The 19512-nt window shown below is 36.8% G+C and overlaps 1 protein-coding gene across 16 annotated transcripts in view; it reads right to left on the reverse strand.

Moving 5' to 3' along the window:
• RALGAPA1 (Ral GTPase activating protein catalytic subunit alpha 1) overlaps positions 1-19512 on the reverse strand; it is a 140527-nt gene that overhangs the window by 38868 nt on the left and 82147 nt on the right. For all 16 annotated transcript variants that reach the window (XM_032692466.1, XM_032692463.1, XM_032692455.1 and 13 more), the window contains 4 exons: positions 14195-15059; positions 12664-12735; positions 11614-11737; positions 9677-9832 (listed from right to left, as the gene is read on the reverse strand). In XM_032692466.1, the coding sequence (XP_032548357.1) occupies positions 9677-9832; positions 11614-11737; positions 12664-12735; positions 14195-15059 (1217 nt within the window). The remainder of the gene's footprint in view (positions 1-9676; positions 9833-11613; positions 11738-12663; positions 12736-14194; positions 15060-19512) is intronic.

Here is a 19512-nt window from a genome sequence, read left to right on the forward strand (position 1 = left end):
CTCAAAATCCATGGTGTAATCATATAATCAAATTAAGGAATTTCTTCAACATTCTGGAATTATCGGCACTGAAGCTCCAAAACGTTCCTTCTGCTAAACATTACCATCTGACAACAAATGTTCACATTATGTGAGAGGCTTTATGTATACTGATCAAATATATTCACACTATTAAACATCAGATTCTTTCCAGTAAGCATTATTTCTGAAAATTCAATCTGGAATCTCTTTTTTATCTCCTAGTGCATCACCAGTTACAGTTGACAATTGTCTTCACCCCCAGTTTTCAATTTATTTCCACAGCTTTAGGTAGGAGGAGTTTGTCAATCACCTTGATGTTAGTCAAAGGACTGCACTGTGAACTGCTGTTAACAGGCAACATACAGATACCAATTTGGGCACGTAGAAAAAGCTATTGTATATAAAAAGGCAACAATTTTCCATACTCATTTTCAGAACACAACTGAACTTTAAATAAAAGTAAAACATATACACATACACAGTCTTCAGAGAAATTTCACTGCAAGTATTCACTTGTTTATTTTACAAAACCTCCTGGAATGCTACCTTCATCTTATCTAAAGGCTTGTACCAGTTGTCAGTAGCAGATTTAAAAAAAAAAAGAAAAAAAGAAGCTGTCTCTTCTCATCTCTTCTAGCTTTAAATTGTATCAGACTGAAAAAAGGGTTGTATTTCTATGAAAAAAGGATTTTCTTCAGTGCTGAACTGGGCAAAGGACAGATGGTATCAATACCCACTTTCTTTGATGCTCAACAAGTCATTTGTTTTGCCTAGACCAGAGCGTTCATATGTCTAATCTACAATGGCTGCAGTGCCTTTGAACTGAGTTGTTCTTTCCTCTTGTGTAGATGGCTGAATTATTTTGAATAACACTTAGTTAGGGATGTTCTTGTGCCAACAGCAAAACCAACCCAACAGAAGAATTGGTTATAACAACATTCACTACACTGAGCTTTATTTTACTAGATTAAAATAAAATCAGGAAGCAACCTGAATGACTAATGTGCAACACACAAACAGCAGATGCAGAAACCTTGGATAACATGTAACCATGATGAACATCATAAAAGACAATTAATTGCAGAATTGCTCTGAGAGCCTGAACCTCTCCTATCTTAAGAATCACAGAATCATTTAGCTTTGAAAAGATCTCCAAGATCATCAAGTCCAACTGTTAACCTAACATTGCCATGTCCACCACCAAACCATGTCTCTAAACACCGCATCTACAACATCTTTTAAATACCTTCAGGAACAGTGACTTCACCACTTCCCTGGGCAGCCTGTTCCAACGCTTGACAGTCTTCTCTGTGAAGAAATTTTTCCTAATATCCAATCTAAACCTCCTCTAATGTAACTTGAAGCCATTTCCTTTAGTTCTGACTCTTGTTCCTTGGGAAAAGAGACTTACCTCCACATCCCACAACCTCCTTTTGGTTACTTGTGGAGAGCAATAAAGTCAATAAGAGTGATAAGAGAGCGATATGAAGCACACTTAGCTGGTTTTTTTCCTGGTGATACCTTGGAGCACTTCCATACTTGCTAAGATAAACTTCAAAATACACTACCAAAAAACTCCCAAAATTATCAGAAAAGCAACTTCTCCTTCTAACCCTTTTGCCTTGTAGCAAAAAGTTAATTAAAGAAACCTTGCACTTTGGCACCAGAACAGACTTTTCCATTGATTTTCATCACGGCAGAATTCTACTTTTTCAGTTTACACAAGGTTTGGCTTCACTTCATTCTCCTCTAGCTTCACTGTCTAATAAACTGTTATCCTTGGCCTCCTCTCTTTGCCACAGTTAGTCATCTCCTCTTCTCCAGGCATCCATGAGACCATTTTCAAAATGGATCAAAGACATGATCCAAGCGGGGAAAATAAACCCCAAGTTTTTGTTTTAAACTCAGCTCATGTAACTGTACTGGTCTCAAACACAGCCCAAGAAAACAACTTGTTGGCACCTTTTTTTGAAGGTGCAGGAGCAAGAAGCAGGGTTGTCACCTTCTTAAATGGCTTTATCACCAGAGAAGTCAACGAGAAATTGCACCTCAGATTTTAAAAAAAAAAAATTAAAAATTCTCATTTTGCTTCCTCAGTGAAGTGACAGTCAAACTAGCTGTTGAAATATGACGATAGGCTATCAGGGACTGACGGGTTCACACTTAGAAGCCAGTGAAAAGCTCAGGGAGGATGACGCTGCCTAGCCAAAGAGAAAGCATGAGGCAAATCAGTTGGGACATGAAATGTGGAATGTAAAAAAACTACATGATCCTAGGTTGAGGGATGGCCATTTGAAGCACTGACTGAACTCAATGAACTGACTGCCAAAAAGCAATACATCCATCACTGCACTGCACCATTTCTAATTCAGCAATATTGAACTATTCTCTAAAAGAATTATTTCCTCCTTTACTTAACATCTTTGGACTTGGAGACAAAAAACTCATTGAATTATTAGAAACAAGTGATGGTGACAGTGTATATGCCAAAGAAATAATCAAAACCATACAGAGTTTAGATAGTGCAGCTTCTTGAGGGCATCACTGCCTTTGAATTTAATTTCTCAAATGTTACCCCCATGTACCTGTTACTGACATCTGCAACTAATCAGACAGGACACCAGTTCTTGCACTTCCATGAAAGCTATCCAGACAGAGCATTGTAACTGATGTACATTTTCACATTAGACTAATATAGATTTTGGTGTGATAGAAGTGTACTGTGTGGTTATTTCAGAAGGATTACTGACAAGGGACACATATTTTTGGATATTTGGTACTAAAGCCATTAGTGACTTTTCTCTCCAATTTCAAAGTTTGCTTTATACCCCCATAGCTTTATAAGAATACACTCCAGGCTAAAAGAAAATACTTCTTCAGAGAAAAAGGAAAATGAAACAGATTATTTCAAAGAGTTCCAAGTCCTATCAGATGTATTTCACCTCATGATTACTACTGAGAATGGTTTGGCAATGATCCAGTTTGACTAAAATGTAGAATGGCATCTCTGTGACATGTAATGGATTGAGAGTCAAAATCAGATGGTGCAAGTAGGTGGATGATGGTATAAACTATGAATGGCAGTTTATAACAAAATGAAAAGTACTCAGGATCAAAACAAAGATCAAAACCTTGTTTCCCTTATGGATGGTCAGATGACTGACAAAAATAATAGAGAAGTAAACAAGGTTGGGTGATGCTGATTTTATATCTGAAGAATAACTAAGTTCTGGATAAGTCGTTCTGTTTCCTTCTTCAAGATTTGATCATGAGAAGCTCTGATACTAACACAGTGCTCCTTGTTGCTTCTGTCAGATGTCTTCACCTTGGTCAGCAAGCAAAGGTTATGAGAAAACTTGAATGGGGGTAACTTGACCCCTCAACAACACTTGATTCATGGAAGAGATCTGATACACGAAATTAACTTGAAAAGCTTTCCAAGGTCTGCTAGGTTTTGCATAAACTTTTTAGAAAGAAGAATTTCAGATTTTCTCCTCAATTGTCCAGTTCCCTATTGAAGGATCTTGTAATTGAGTAGTGCTCCACAACTAAGCTCTCCTGCAAGCACAACAAACATTTGCAGAATCCATCATTCACTGTGGTTATTAAACCACAGGAGAGCCAGAACCTGGCCTCTTTCAACTTTAATTTGGATTCTTTATATCTTTGTATTGAATTGGAAACATCCCAGAATTCAGTGTCATGGACAAAGTAGGACAAAGATACCGAACTGTAACCACCTCTTCTCATTGAAACCCTGAAGACAGACAGAAACACGGTTTCCCAAGGTGTGGTCCCCGTGTTATCTAAAAGAATGGGATTTGGTGCACATGGAATGGACAGATGTCAAGACTGTATTCTGTGTTAATGCTTACTCAAAGCTCACTACCAGTTGTGTGAGCCACTACATCTTCACATTCATTTCCTGACTTCGTGTTCCTGAATTAACAACTTCATGTGTGCATACCTCACAGTAAGCATATCAAAGTGCAAATCAGTACCAGAGACATAAGGTACAGCAATAATATAAATAATAAAAAGCCCTAAAATAGTGTTATACTTCAAATAACTAGTAATACATTATGGCTGAAAACCTGGAACTATAGGTTACACACCAGTATTCTAACACTCTAAACACAGATCAAACTGCCCTGGAGAGTTTATTATCTAAGCATAAGGCAAGATATGAAACAGAGCTGAACAAATGCAAAGAAGCTGTAAAAAGGTGTTAAAGACAAGAAAAAGGTCTTCAGCATTATTCAAGAATGCAAGTGTCAAGGCCAGAGAAAGGAAGGTTCAGGGATCAAAACAACAGTTTATGATATAGTGGATAAATTTTAACTGTGTGTACAAAAAGGCTATGTTGCAAGAAATGGTAGGTAGGAAAAAGAAGAGACTTAAGCACAGACTGAATGTAAGGATCCAGAAAGTAGACCAAATTAAAGATGATTTCAGGCTATGGGCACAAGTGACAGGCACAATGGTCATGTTATCTGTGGTGATCTGGAAAGGTGGCAATGAGAAAGAGATTAAGAGCTCTGTTTTAGACATTTTAAACCTGTGTTGTCGGGAAGACAGCCCTGAGGAGATACCAGAGACAAACAGATTTTTTTAGGCTTACTTTGAAACTCTACTCCATTAGAGCAAATATATAAAAATGACCAACTGTTAGGTTACCTGAAATTTCAAATTTAACTCAAAATACTTTAAAATATTCTTACTCTATAGCCATCATCATGTGTCAGCTCTCCTAATACATTTATGTTAACTGAATACAAAAGAAATGTGAAATAAATACAACCAGGAGGGATGATCAAATCTAATTTTGATACATTAGTGTCATATGCTGTACATGTTACAATAGCAGCCAGACTTAATACGAAGCTGCAGGCTATACTGAAATTTCCAAATGGCAGATTGTTCTAAGTGATACCAAGTATAATTGAAGTAATAAACGATAGTAAAAGCAAAGCACACTGTCAGGAAGAATTTAAGTATTTACTTTTTAAAATTAAATGAGTTAGGTTTCGAAAGGCAAGACAAGTGAAATAATGCAGGGCTCAATTTACAGAAAATTCCTTTTATTTATCTGTTGCATTAACCCTTGAACTCTTGCCAAAATTACTGTAATTTCTAATACCCACTTACCTAAAGGAGGGAGAAAAAAGGCTATTATATTTTCTTATGATACAACAGCTAGCCTCAACTTTTTTCTTCTTCAAAAATGAAAGTGTTTATTATAAAAAGAACAGAATGAGTAGAGATATCTGAAGTAATGGCTTAATGCAGCTACTTTTGTCCATTAAATGTAAGCAGCACGCTGCCTACAGTGTATGTACCCTCTAGGTGAATTTTTTACAAAACTTTGTCTCAACAACTATGGTGTGTTTGGATTTTTGTTTGTTTCGTTGTTTTTTTTTTTTAAGTAACATGTGCATCCAATTGTAACTCCAAAAAATAATCTACTAATAATTTCCAACTATAAACCCTCAAGTTCTCATTACATGTTAATAACACAATAAACACAACCTCCCCGCTATAAATGCTGGGAACCGTAAACCTTTTATGTGGTTAGGATGATGTCACGCACAACTTAGAACAGCATAATACACCAAAAGCTCAAGATGAATTAGTATTCCAATCATTAGCAACATGACTACTTTTTATTTACATACTAGGTGAATAATATCTCACTTACAATGCCTTCACTCCTCTAGGAAGTTCCTCCTAAGGAAGGAGGAACTAGACAGGTGATAGGCTGTAGAGGTACATAAAAGAGCTTCCTCATTCTGTGAACTGAGTCTCACATTACTCAGTCCTGAAACTCTGCAAGTTTGTTCTTGTAAGGGTAGTGTAAATCCTTTTTACTCTAACCTTTAATTATAAAAAAACCAGAATGGATTGCATTATCAGCATTAAATCTTTAATTTACTATTTGCAAATTAAATACCTATTTTATATATGCATTTCAACGTTAAGTTCCTTTACACATTCAGAAGATTTTCATCAGTTCTTGAATTCACGTCTTTTCTTGCTCTTGTTCACATCGTCAGAAACAAATACTTCAGAGGTATTTTTTTCTACTACTCCGTAAGACTGATGGAAAATAAGTTTAAAAATGGCTTAGCCCCTGAAACAGCAGAATCTTGATTTTGTAGTGGCTCAACTGGCAGGAAGAAGTTTTGCTTTAATTTAATTTATTTTCCATTTATAAGATGAACCTATCATGTACCTCTAGGCACACTTACAAAATAAAAACCAGCAGCAGTTCAAAGCCAGCTACTGTAAGTTTGCTTGTTTTTCTCCCATTGAATAAAACAGACAAAAAAATCATATGAAAGACCTGCAGAGAAGCTTAAATCTCAAGTTTCTCTGGAGGTCACGAACAGTGCATGCACTCATAATAATTACAACTCTTAGAACTCACATGGCTCTCAAATAATTTTGGCAGTGTGTGTGAGTTAACCAGGATTTCATAAAACACATTCCTTTTGCTGATGTGTTCAGTCCAAGCATCCCCGACTAGTTGCAGAACTAGTATATGAATTAAGACTGTTTTCCTACTCATGTCTCCTGATACCACTTGCTGGTTTCTCCCAAGATGTAAACTTCAGTTGATGCTTTTCTCAAGTTTGGGATGAATTTCATAACATCTCTCTCTGGTGCTGGTTCCTTGATATCTACTGCTTCCTCTCATGCAGACTTTACTTGCTGAGTAGGAGCACTACAAGTCTCACTCCCTCTATCTCCTTTACTTAGCCTATCATCATTAAACATGAAATGAACAGCTTTGAAACATGTCTCTTAAATTTCATTGGAATGGGCCAAAAGGAGTTAGAGAAGGGAGGAGAGAAATAAAGAGAGGCTCACAGGCCTCTGTTCTTGGGAAAATATGCTTAAAAAGAACAAAACCAAAACACTGAGGAAAAACAGGAAAGAAAGTCACAGAGAAATAAAATATCTTAAATAAACAGTTGATCAGTATCTGAGCCACAAATACAATCCCAATCTTTTGATACACTCTACATATCCATACAGAACTCAAATGTTCCAAATTACTGATGAGTGAGATTGTGGGTAAAGGAGGAGAGAAATAGGCCTGGGGCAAGCTGGAGTTGTTAAAAAGTTCAGCTGACAATATTTTCACAAGTTGAGTCACAGGAAGTCTGGATTAGCACTGAACCTCGCCTGGCAGGAACAGCTATATGTAGATTCAGGGTGTTCTGTGGTGGTGCATCCCTCCCTCCCCTGTCCTTGGGCTGCACTATCATCTTAGAAGTGCTCATTAGGCCTAACAGTACCTAAGCTAAGCTCCTCTTGAGCTTATAAGAAACACTGTTCAGTACCAGGAACTTACGCTGTCTAACGAGCTCCTGTTTTTTAACAAACAGTCTTGGAAAATTATTTTTCTTGCCTGAATAACAAGTCAGGTGGAACAACATTTTTGTAACTGAACTTTCAAAGACAGTTACTGAATCGAATTGTGGACAAGATGGAAAATTACTATGACTAAAGTCAACTCATTTGTGACCCCATAAACAGCGGTCCTAAGAGAGACCCTCTGAGCTCTCCTAGACCACCAGTGGGCTGCAGCCAGCAATCTCCCTCTGAGCGGGACACCTCTCAGAGCCAGCGAACTCTCAAGTTTGCTACACTCAGGTAACGGCCACCAATAGAGCCTGGGCTGATATTCCACTCCCCAAGGATCAACCCTTCACCTGTTGAGAAAATGCAAAGGCATCCGATGTGAGCACTTCACTGAACTCAAGGAGAATTTTTCACAGGTATATACCTTGTACATACTGCTGTAGGTCTGTGTGTGTGCGACTGTGAATATGCTGTAGCAAATGTGCTATGAATGCTGCTCTCTATAGTAAATTCTATGGAATCTTTTGTTAAATTAATTTAAATTAGGCTGTTGCTTAAGTGCTGTTAAGTTTAAGTGCTGTTAAAACCTTTAGGCCTAAAACATTGTTCAACTCTGCGGCTAACTTTGGGAAGGGGTTCCACTCTGTGACTCAATGGGAGGATCTTCCTCATTGCTTTTTATCCTTACCCTTTTTTCATCCCCAGCCTCCATGTAGATCATATTTGGTTGATTTTAGTTTTAGATTGATTAATTTTATATTTTAGTCTGACTTTTCTCTGTGTGCTTTAACCATCACTAGTAAGTAGCAGACTGAACCTTGCCAATGAACTTTGTCGCACTTTCATTTTAATATTAAACCTGCTTTTGCCAATGCCTTTGCTGGTGATTCTTTGAGTAACCTACAACACTTGCTGACATGCTCCTAGAAACAGACATGAGATCTTGCTGAAGTCCACAGTATTTTTAAATTAATCATTATTATTTTTCACTGTGACCCATCCTTCCCCTTGTCAATGCTTTGTAATGCTCTAATTGAAACAGATTATAAACAAACATTGTAAGGATAATTACAAGCTGTGTTTTATAAACCCCAGTTTCTGTTTAAGAAAATAAAGAAGCCAGTCACCTAGAAACAAAAATACACATTGTTCTATACTGAAACAGTAGCAACAATTCTATTTTAAAATTAGTTATTTTTTGCTATTAAACTACTTTTATAAATCATTTAACAACCTAAGTACTGCCCTGGCTCTACTTCAGGAAATAAAGAACAGAAAGGATGCAGCATCTTAGGCATACAAGCAAAAACATTTTTAATTAAAAAACACCCCACACCAACCAAACCAACCTAAGATGCAACAAGGAGGATTTAGAACTCAGTGTATAATAAGAACAATAATATTTTTTTCTTCAAGTGGAACACAAAGAACAAAAAAGTCATTAATAATTGAAGCTTGCCAGAGGCATGGCTATTTCTCTCTTTACTAACTGTCTACTGTCTAATTTAATTACAAGTATTAAACTCCATGCTGAGGTCAACCAGCTTCACTTCCTTCAATATTACACTTCAACCAGTGCTCATTAACGTGTCTACTGAATGGATTAGCACATCTGAAGATGTATGTATGCAGGACGGGGGGACAGCCTAATGATACCTAATTGTTCATTTATAATAGGACACATGTTCGAGACTGTAAGTTATTATCACTAATGTGGAATTTATTAAATTCTAAAGAAAAAAATACCAATACAGAAAACCATTTTTTTCTTAATGCAGCTATACGAGATCATACCACTGTTGAGCATCTGTGTCTGCTCCAAGACAAAACACCTTATATGCAATAAATATTGTCTTAATATTTTTAATTATTTTTTAAAGGGAAAATTATTTTAACAGCCAAAAGATGACCCTTAAGTGAAATAAAAATCATCTTCAAAAGTACTCACCACATATTTATTAACTGGCATTTAAGGTCTCAAAGTACTAAGACATCATTCAGATGTAATGCTTTTTCTTCTACACCAACCATTACCTCTCTGCACTTTTCCTCACTTTACATATGTTCCTGACAACAGTTGCAATGACAGCAAAAATCACCAGTATGGTAAAATTAGAATTGGTAGAGAATAATCTATACATCTTGAGCTACTTCAGTAAAATACCAATTATTAGCAGGTAAAGATGTTATAATATTTTATGTTTTGGGGTTTTTTTAAGTTACTGGATTTTCTTTGACTAATTGTTCTGGGTTTATTATCAAGGGAAACTTATTTAGAGACACTCACCTTTTTCGTTAAAGAGTCATCTGAATCAGAAGGCATTCTTGTTGACACATGGAACATTACTTCTACTGTTGAGGTAGCAAAATATGGAGTGGTCAATCCAGTGCTTTTATTTTTTTGCAGTCCTCCCATAAAGCCACAATGACTTGTGAGATTTACCTAGAAATAAAGTCCAAGAAACTTTACTAAAAAAAATTATCAGGTGATAAATACACTCTTTATGCTTTAAAATGCACTTTCAACTGAACTTTTAAAGTGAAGATTCTTTTCACAGGAATAGTTATGCTTTTTTCTGAAAGAATGCAGACTCACTGACTAGACTGGAAATCAACTGCTGTGCAGTAGCATTCTATATTCCATGGTCACCACAGAAGCTGTTGTGAAGATGAGGTTAGAGAAAAGGAAAGGCTGAGAAAATATTTACTGCATTATTCCCTGATCACTTGAGTGTAGTCACTTATGTGTGTTTTTTGAACTTTTTTAAATTCTGTGATACCACATCAACTTTGACCTGGGCTCTGAAGAAACTCTGTATGAAAGCCAGGCAATTTTACATTGTCTTGTTACCTTTCATATATTTTTTGAGAAATTTTCACTCTGTGAATACGAAAAAAAAATCTCAGGAAAGTAACTGATAATTTGTAAATGAGTTTATAAGTCTTAGTTCTATGGGGAATAGTCTGGCATTGAAATAAATGAGCGTGCTTAATGTGCTGTTTCACTTTTAAAACAGTGACTACAGAAAGTTATATCTCGAATATATATTTGTAATATATATAATATATATTTATATATATAAATATATATATTTTATAATCTATATCTATATGTATATATAATATACATATACATATATAAATGTGAATACATTTAATCTTTGACCATATGGGATATATTTGTTTTTCTGATACTAAAGGATCTAGAATTTAATGCTAAGATATTAAAATATTAGCTGTCTCATTATGGAATATTAATCCAAATTACCAACTCTTTAAACTATCTAATAATGGCTAAGAGAATTAAACCACCTAAGAAGGATATCTGAAGGTACGAATGCGTTTTTGTTTTCTCCCGAATGTGGGAAATAAACATCTGTGTTCATGACAGTCAGCAGATTTCTACCAGTTTTCCTCTGTTCCTGTGTAAAAGTCAGAGTTATTATCCACACAGGTAATCTGGTAGTGCTCCTATATACCTAAGGAGTAAAGAAACATATACTCCTGCATGCCTAAGGAGCAAAGAACAAGACAGACACTCATGTGGACACTCCTGATGAGCACAAGTTACAAGAGGAACAAAAAACCTGCAGCTTCTTAAGCAGCCAGCCAGGAGCAAAAGCCATTACTCTATTCTCTGCAACAGAATAGTGCCAAATAAAACTTTACAGTTGTAATTAAACCTGTATGGTCTGAAAGAAAGGATGTAAAAAAGGAAATCCTTGTAACAGTATCAAACAAGTGACTAAAGAGCTGCAACTCCACACAGATGATGAGATACATCACATTATTTCTGACTGCTGGAAGAGAAGTAGGGTGGAGTGTGTGAACTGATACATGCCTCCAGGCATGCAGGAAGGAGAGAGTATGTGAAAAGCTGCTTGTTTGTACTTTTTTGGAGTCCCAAAATTGAGCAAGGCTCAAATTTCAATGGACTTAACACTTTACAGGCTTACAGGGAAATCAAGATGCCTCCCTGAAAGCCAAGTACAGGACTGCTCATTAAAGAATGCCTGCACAAACTTTCTTAAATTGTAAGAGCTTAATTTTAAATAGCTAGTATTGCTAATGAAATTAAAACAGGAATTCTTCTCCACATTCCATTTTCAAACAAGTGTATTTCAGTACTTGTGAGTAATATTGAAGAGCCAAAGACTCAATATATAAAGGTATTTGTAATTTTATCTGTAAACAAACCTAGGATAAAAACATTTTAATGAATACCTCCCAGCCCAGACCAGCTACAAAATCCTCGTAGGCTTGACTTCCCCCAGTATTCGTAAGAATGGAGTGTTTATCTTCCTGTCCCTCAGCAACATAAAACACTGCAATCTTGTGTGTCTCTCGGCTGTAAAACAGAGGATGGTCATTGCATAACAGTGCCTTTACTAACATGAAACCAAAATATTCGAACAATACAGACAGAGCACGGCTCTTCAAGCCTAAAAAATACACAGTGGACTGGAAGTGCAACTATATGGCTTCTTTTGGATACCCTCTACATTTTCATATCCCCATTCTGTCTTTTCTAGTCTCATCTTCTCTAGAGATTAAAGTTTTGCTGCAACTGAGCAGCATTTACCCCTTTTATCACTTCTAAGATGCAGGACGGTGCTGGCTGTACCAATTGTTAATGGAATAGCTGGACTTTTGAAGTGGGCAAATGTAATGCAGGCATTATCCACACTGCACTGCCCATTATTAACAGTGCCTTCTGAACACTGTGGCAACTGCAGCTTATGCAACTCAATGAAGAATCTTTAAGTAAATAGCAATGTCTTCACAGCTTGCTGTTAGACATTGGAGCTGAAGGTGGTTTCTCACACTTCTAAAACCTCCCCTGGATTTAATTTCAACTTCTACAAAAATAACTCAATTTTTAATTCTGTGCTCCAATTCCAACTAGAGTTCCGTGTCTTCAAATACCAGGAGCATTATAACATAGCTAAACAATTAACCAAAGCTTAAAATGTGGAGACTTTGATCTATCAAAAGTTTTAAAACTATTTAATGTTGTGTATATACAAATGCTCATAATTATAAGTAATTTTGAAATTTGTTTATCTCATGGTACTCTACTTGCAGAATTTCACTCTACAAATAACACCAGTGCAACTTCAATATAATAAAAATAACAACAATACAGTGCAAAATACATTAATAATTCAAAAATTATTAAAAAACACAGCTCAACTCTCACACCTACGCAATTAGAGTCACTTGAATAAAGGCACATTTAAAACAAATAAGTAGGCAGTCATTAAAAGAATTTACCATTGTCTTGAATCCAAATTTCTCAGTTCTCGAAGTAACTTCTCATTTTTCTTCAGGAGATGAAAGCTCCTTCTAAATAGAGAAATTTATAACTCTTTTATCACCTGTTCACTAATGGATACAGAACAGTACAAAAACATTTCCAGGTCCATTCAAGAATAGTCAACAAATGCTTTTGCCTTTTCAACAGTCCTTTCTTAAATATTTAAAAATTAACATATCTTTAAAAAAACATACATGCAATTTTTCTTACTCCAGGAAATCTTCTATATTCTACATAAATCTTCTATACTATAGCCATGAGTACAACCTTTATTTCTTTTCATTTTCTTCTGTCAACCTATTGGATCCAACTGGGATCCATCTCTTCTCTACAGAATAACAGACAGAACTCTGATGCATATATAAGCTGCCACACTTTACTAGGCCGTAATATATATGCTTAGTGACAGAAGACACTCCCATTAATCTACTGTTGTAGGGAGTTAGTGCATTAAACACAGAGCTTTTGTTCTTCTGAATTGCAGAAGAGAGCAGAGCATAACTCAGTAGTCACCCAGCCAGCTGTAACAATTTAAAGAAAAAAACAAAGCAGTATGTTAGAGCAAGAAAGGCAGTCTTCATTTATTTTCAAGTGGGCTTAAGATGTTTCCCACAAAACACAGTGGAATGAGCCTAAGAGCAGTACTGTTCAAAATCAGACCGCCTTGAGGAACTGAAGATCCAAACAAGAAAGGTTGTAACACCAACATTTTGTCCGATTCCAGTGATATCCCAGTGACACAGATGATTTCTGTTTTACAGAATATCCATTTCCCTTCATAGAAGGAAAATATTTCAATAACTCTAATATGGAATTTGATAGCAACGGCAAAAGAAGATTTCAGAAAGACCCATAAATTCTAGGATGTTAATATTTGTACATACCCACATGTATATGCAGACATGCACCTAACCACACCCCCACAAAAATAATAATGTAAACAGAGACATTACTTTTGTAACTGAACATGGTTTCTCTCCTGTTGTTCTAAACAATACCTAAGCATGGCCAATGTTGAAATACTTAGTAGGGAACACATCTTTCTCATTAGCTAACACAGATGCAATGCTCTGAGGCTGCATGCAAACATGCTCTTCGCAGACGGAGCAGCAGGACACTATCCAGCGACACAATAGCTGAGAATATGACACTTTCTGAGTCTTATTCTGGCATAGAAAGGTAATGATTTTTGTAGGAACATGCATGGGAAGCAAAGAAAATACATCACTCCTTCAATTTGCCTTCAAACACTGTTCTAAGGAAAGAAGATAAATCACAATAAAGGCAACAGGTTCCTCCTTTCTGTCTCTCTAAATGACAGGCTGAAATGCAGAAGAAAGCTCCCATTTTGCCCTTAGTAGCATATCTCTTCTTTTGTTAGTTGGTCTGAGTATTTTTGGCTTAACAAACTCTATGATCAACTACTATTAAATAGCAAGAATAACACAATTGCTTAAAAGAAAGTTCTTAATTTGTGAGTCTTTTTACCTTTTATCCCATGAATTCATTCCCAGTATACTGAGAAGTAATCTGCAGTAGTAAAATGCTGACTGAGACTTTTGTGAGGTTGGTTCATCCTGCTCCATAGCCCTCATATTTACATCATTGAAATGCTTTTCAACAAACTCTCTCTCTTCTGTGTGCTGTTTCAGAATTGCATTGATGACATCATTCTCTTGTTTCTCTGAGATGCAGACTGGCTGGGGAGCAGGGATGTTGAGTGAGACACCAGTTCTCTGTAAGCATTCAGGGCTTGTAACACCTAAATACTGCAGGAGCTCATCAAGGGCATCTTCTTCATCCCTAATTGTATCCCATGTTGGTACAGTGTCTCTAAATTTCCTTTTTACTTGGAGTGTAATTCCATCTCTTGCAGATACATCCTCCACATGCTCAAAAGATGAAAGAGCATCTTCTGGTTTATCTTGCTGAGATAATGAAAGTGCAAAAGATGTTTGTTGTGAAGATCCACATAAAGATGATGGTCCATACAAAATGGCTGAATCCCACGAGTATTTGCCAGAGAGATCACGCACTATAATTCTAACATTTGAATTAGCAGATGCAAGTCCAGCAGACAGTCCTCCCCCAGGCATGTCGTCTTCTGCTTGGATTTGTATGCAAGACACCAAGGAAGTATTGTTTAACACAAAAAATTGAAGATTTGGGTTCTCAAAAAGTTCAGGAGACAGCTCAGGACTTTCACTGTATGGATTGTCATTGTTTTCACACACTTGACTGGTTAGCATAGCAGGACCTCCGCTCATAGGATAGTGGCCTAAGTGGTTGACTAGATGTGTTATTACAGTACGAGCAGCAACAGAAATTAATCCTTGTTGCATATGAGTTTTCACTGTAAAAGAAAGAGCACAGGTTTTAAAAGAAAAATTCAGAAAACAGCACTGAGATTTACTTATTCCTTTTGGTCTCCTCTTCACGAGTTTCAAACAGAGGATGAGCACTGCAAGTTTAGTATACATCTAACTCAGTAATAGAAAATATGTATTTTGATGAAGACTGGTCTTCTATATAAATAGCATGAAAAATCATAAGATAGTTAAAGAAGCATCTTCATTATTTTACAGTCTACTGTATCTCCTTTGCCATAGCTTTGTTATCGGCATTGTTCTTCTAAAATACACCATTTCTTATCTAGTGAAAATAAATCTTAAATTGCTGATGAAGTAGAGATCATAACTGTGTTGCAAGATGTCCATTCCAACTGCAGCGTATTTTTATATTTTTACACATCATTACACTGAGAAATACAAAGGAACATAGATGCACAAAAGGTCTAATCCATCTTAATTTCCCTGGGGAGCATATAGCTGTAGTTACCTCGAGAATAATACTGGATGATTTTAAAGTATAAAAGCAAAGAATAGGCTGTCTATATTGAACAGAATCTAACATTAGCAAAATTTTAAAAAGGAAATCTCATGCCACATGCATTTTAAGAAGTTTCAGACTAGAAAACCTTTGGAGGGAGAAAGATAAGTTAATTTTGCCCATCTTATGTGAAATTCATCCTGTAATGGTATTTCATAACTGGTATTTCATTACCAGTTTTTCCCACCTCCTTCTTTGTTGCATACATTCCACTTGCATGTTATGCCATCTAAATTCACAAAAGAAATTTCTTAATATTTATATCACATCCTGCTAGCCCAGCACAATATTGTTACTGAATTACTTTTATCAAATCCACCCTGCATTACCCATGAAGTACAGAGCCAGTCAAAGTGACACTGTCAGACAGACAACCCTCATCTGGTTCAGGGGACCCACTGAAGAACCCAGACACAAAAATATTACACTGTAGGAGAACACAGGTAGAAGAGGGAACAAGATCAATATGGCAAAGAACATGTTTTTGTAGCCTCTCCCTTGTAACTGGGCTTGGATGCCCTAAATTTGGGATTTACAATGAGAAGATAAAACAAGCTGTGGGAAACATTTCATCCAGTTAACAGTTGTCAAAATCAACATCATGTTTACACAATTCCAAAACTCATATCTACAAAACTATTTTAATAAATGAGGGTCTTGAAAATTAATATAAACAAATTAGATATTTCATTTTTATTATCTGTAGCCTTCTTGACGTTTAAAATTTACAAACACAAAAATATTCAGTGATACTGAATTAAATGTCCAGATATTGATAGCATACAAGGAAATTAAGTTATAGTGCCATCTGTTGAAATATAAGAAGGAACTGGAAGCAGGTTTTAGACAAGACAAACTGCAAATAAGTTGGATGCTTGAAGAAAAATGTATCAGCACAGTATTTACTAGCGCCTGGACAGTGCAGAGGCTGGTCCATCTCTGTCAGGATATTTATGCCAAGAATTTAGCATTTGGCACTGCACAGATAAGTAAAGTAAGACTCTTCTCAGTTTCCCAGGAGTAAAGACACGTAAGCTTTCCAGATACCTGCAGTCCCACAGTATATAGTTTAAATGCCTCCTGTTAAGTCCTGGTGAGAAACATGAAGGGGACTTTCAGCATATGTTATTACTATTACTGCTGTGTGGCAAACCAGACCATGGTTGTTTAACGCCTGTGTGCATGACTTTACTCCCTTAGGAGCCTAAGGGACATACGGAAAAGAAAAGTGACATAGTGATACAAAGAGTGGAACAATGAATTTAAGTTCAGAAGGTCCATTTTTAGTCCTAACACAGCCTTTTTCTGATAACTTTGCTCTTAAATTAAAGTCATAAATCTGTCACTGTCTCTTTTATAAAATGAGAACAGTACTTCTCACTGAGTCTTCTCTCAGAATACAGTACTGTTGATCTAACGATAACACAGAAAACTTAAATTAGAAGTATTAAGTATACTGAAAAGTAAATTGCAAGATGCAACCTGTTACCTTGAAATAAAATAAAGAAAATTAAGCAATTTTGAAACATTTTTGCCACACATCAAATCAGATTTTGCTGATCGTTTCCCTTAGGAATTAAAAAAAAAAAAAAAAAATCCCAAGTCCAGTAATGCTTTCTGAAAACAGGATAATTTTAAATTAAATTTGCAACTTAAAGGATACATATTAATAATTTATCCCTAGAAGCACATCTCCTTGATCAGGAACAACTGGACATTCAATATATTAAAACGGTTGAAATGAGTATCTCAACCATGCTCTTTGTTTCTGGAGGGCAGGTCAAAATACGCAATAATGCAAGCCATCACAGTTTTACCACAAATTCTACAAACTAAGCCATATCATTACATGTTAAGACAGTCTATGCTCACTGCTTTGTTGACCTGTCTTCCTGAGCAAACACCTCACTGCTCTCTTTACAATGTTACTGCCTCTGGCTTGGGCAGTGTAATTTATATGTGTACACGATCACTTGGTAATTTACTAGAAGCATGTTACATTGTCTATTTTTCTCAGTCCCTGAAATTACCTCTTTTGTGGAAAGGCTGCAGGTCCATCACCACTAATTTGTATTTGTGGCATGACTGAAAGATACCTGAATTTCCTTAAGATATGTCGTTAACTCTTTAATTCAGCTTTGGTTGAACAGTTTAGAAACAACTACGGTTATGTAGTGGAAGAAAAAAGTAATGACTGAGGGTGGAATTTAGCTCTCCTCATCCTTTTAGCCATCCAAAGAATGATGCACCTGTACAGACTGATACATCCCAAATTGGAGCAATGGGATGAATCACTCTCTGAAAACTCTTCTTTTTTTCTTCATTTAGAGGAAGCCTGAGAGTATTCCGCTTAGCTTAGTTACCTGTATTTGCCATTAGTCTAAACAAGTCTCACTTTAGCTATATAGACATCAGAATAGAGAGGACCCATCTCTAGAATATCCTCCATAAAACACAAACTGTGCTAATCTGGATGCACTGTGTATAAAGTATTTTTTTAAAGTGTGCTTTTTGTCTCCTTTCAGTAAAAAGATAAACAGTGAAGCCTTAAAAGAAAAGTACTTTTTATTTCTATTTCTTAAATAAAGCTAAGACTTAACCTCATGTGGGGAAAACCTTTTCATTAGAAATACATTAGAAAAACATCAGGAAAAAAGATCAATCTATGCAAAAGAGTTTAAAATATGTCTGAAGAAATATGAGTAATAGCAGAAAAATCAATTAAATCAATAACTGATAGACGAATGTGTCTACAAAATGTTACTACTATTTTCCAGTCACAACTATCTCTAACAGATTTGAGATCTATGAAGAACAAGTTTCAAAATGGTCTTGCCCATAATTGCATAAAAATTCTCACATATGTTTATGGTCCTGAAATGAAAAGTAAAAGTTCAGAAGTAGTTTAGCAGATCATGGCACTATGCAGTCTATGTTAGCTTGTGAATAAGCTAATTAAGCCGGCTAGTTAAATGCAGTTAATTAGCACAGTGGGTTTGTGTGGCAAGGTTTGGTAGTGGAGAGGCTACAGGGGTGACTTCACTGTCTGATGAAGCCAATGCCAGCCAGCTCCATGTTGGACCTGCTGCTTTCCAAGGCCGAAACAATTAGCAGTGGTAGTAATGCCTTTGGAATAACATAGTTAAGAAGGTAAAAAGGTTATTGGGCAGAAGCAAATCGCAGCCAGAGAAAAGCAGAGTGAGAATATGTGAGCGAAACAACTCTGTAGGAAATGAGGTCAGTGAAGAAGAAGGGGGATGAGGTGCTCCAGCCACTGGAGCAGAGATTCCCCTGCAGCCCATGGAGTAGATCATGGTGAGGCAGGATGTGCCCCTGCAGCCCATGGGAGTGGAACAGATACCCACATGCAGCCCACATTGAACTCCACATTGGAATAGATGGGTGCCCAAAGGAGGCTGTGACCCTGCGGAAAGCCCACACTGACGCAGGCTCCTGGCAGGAATGGTGGCACTTTGGAGCAAGAAGACCGTGCTGGAGCAGGTTTGCCGGCAGGACCTGTGACCCAATGGGGGACCTATGCTGGAGCAGCCTGTGCCTGAAGGACTAAACCACATGGAAGGGACCCACGCTGGAGCAGTTCATGAAGAAGTGCAGCCTGTGGGAAGGACTTATGTTGGAGAAGTTCATGGAGGATTGTTTCCTGTGTGAGGGATTGCATGCTGGAGCAGGGGAAGAGTACAGGGAGGCCTTTCCCTGTGGAGGTAGGAGCAGCAGAGGCAACATGTGATGAACTGACTGCAGGCCTCCAGTACCCATCCCCCTGCACCATGGTAAGGAGGAGGTAGAGATTCATGATAAAGTTAAGCCCTGGAAGGAGGGAGGGGTAAGGGTGTTTTGAAGGTTTGGGTTTATTTCTCATTATCCTAGCCTGATTTGCTTGTTAACAAATTCAGTTA

The sequence above is a fragment of the Chiroxiphia lanceolata genome, chromosome 6 (genome assembly GCF_009829145.1).
Source record: "Chiroxiphia lanceolata isolate bChiLan1 chromosome 6, bChiLan1.pri, whole genome shotgun sequence".
NCBI classification, from domain to species: domain Eukaryota; kingdom Metazoa; phylum Chordata; class Aves; order Passeriformes; family Pipridae; genus Chiroxiphia; species Chiroxiphia lanceolata.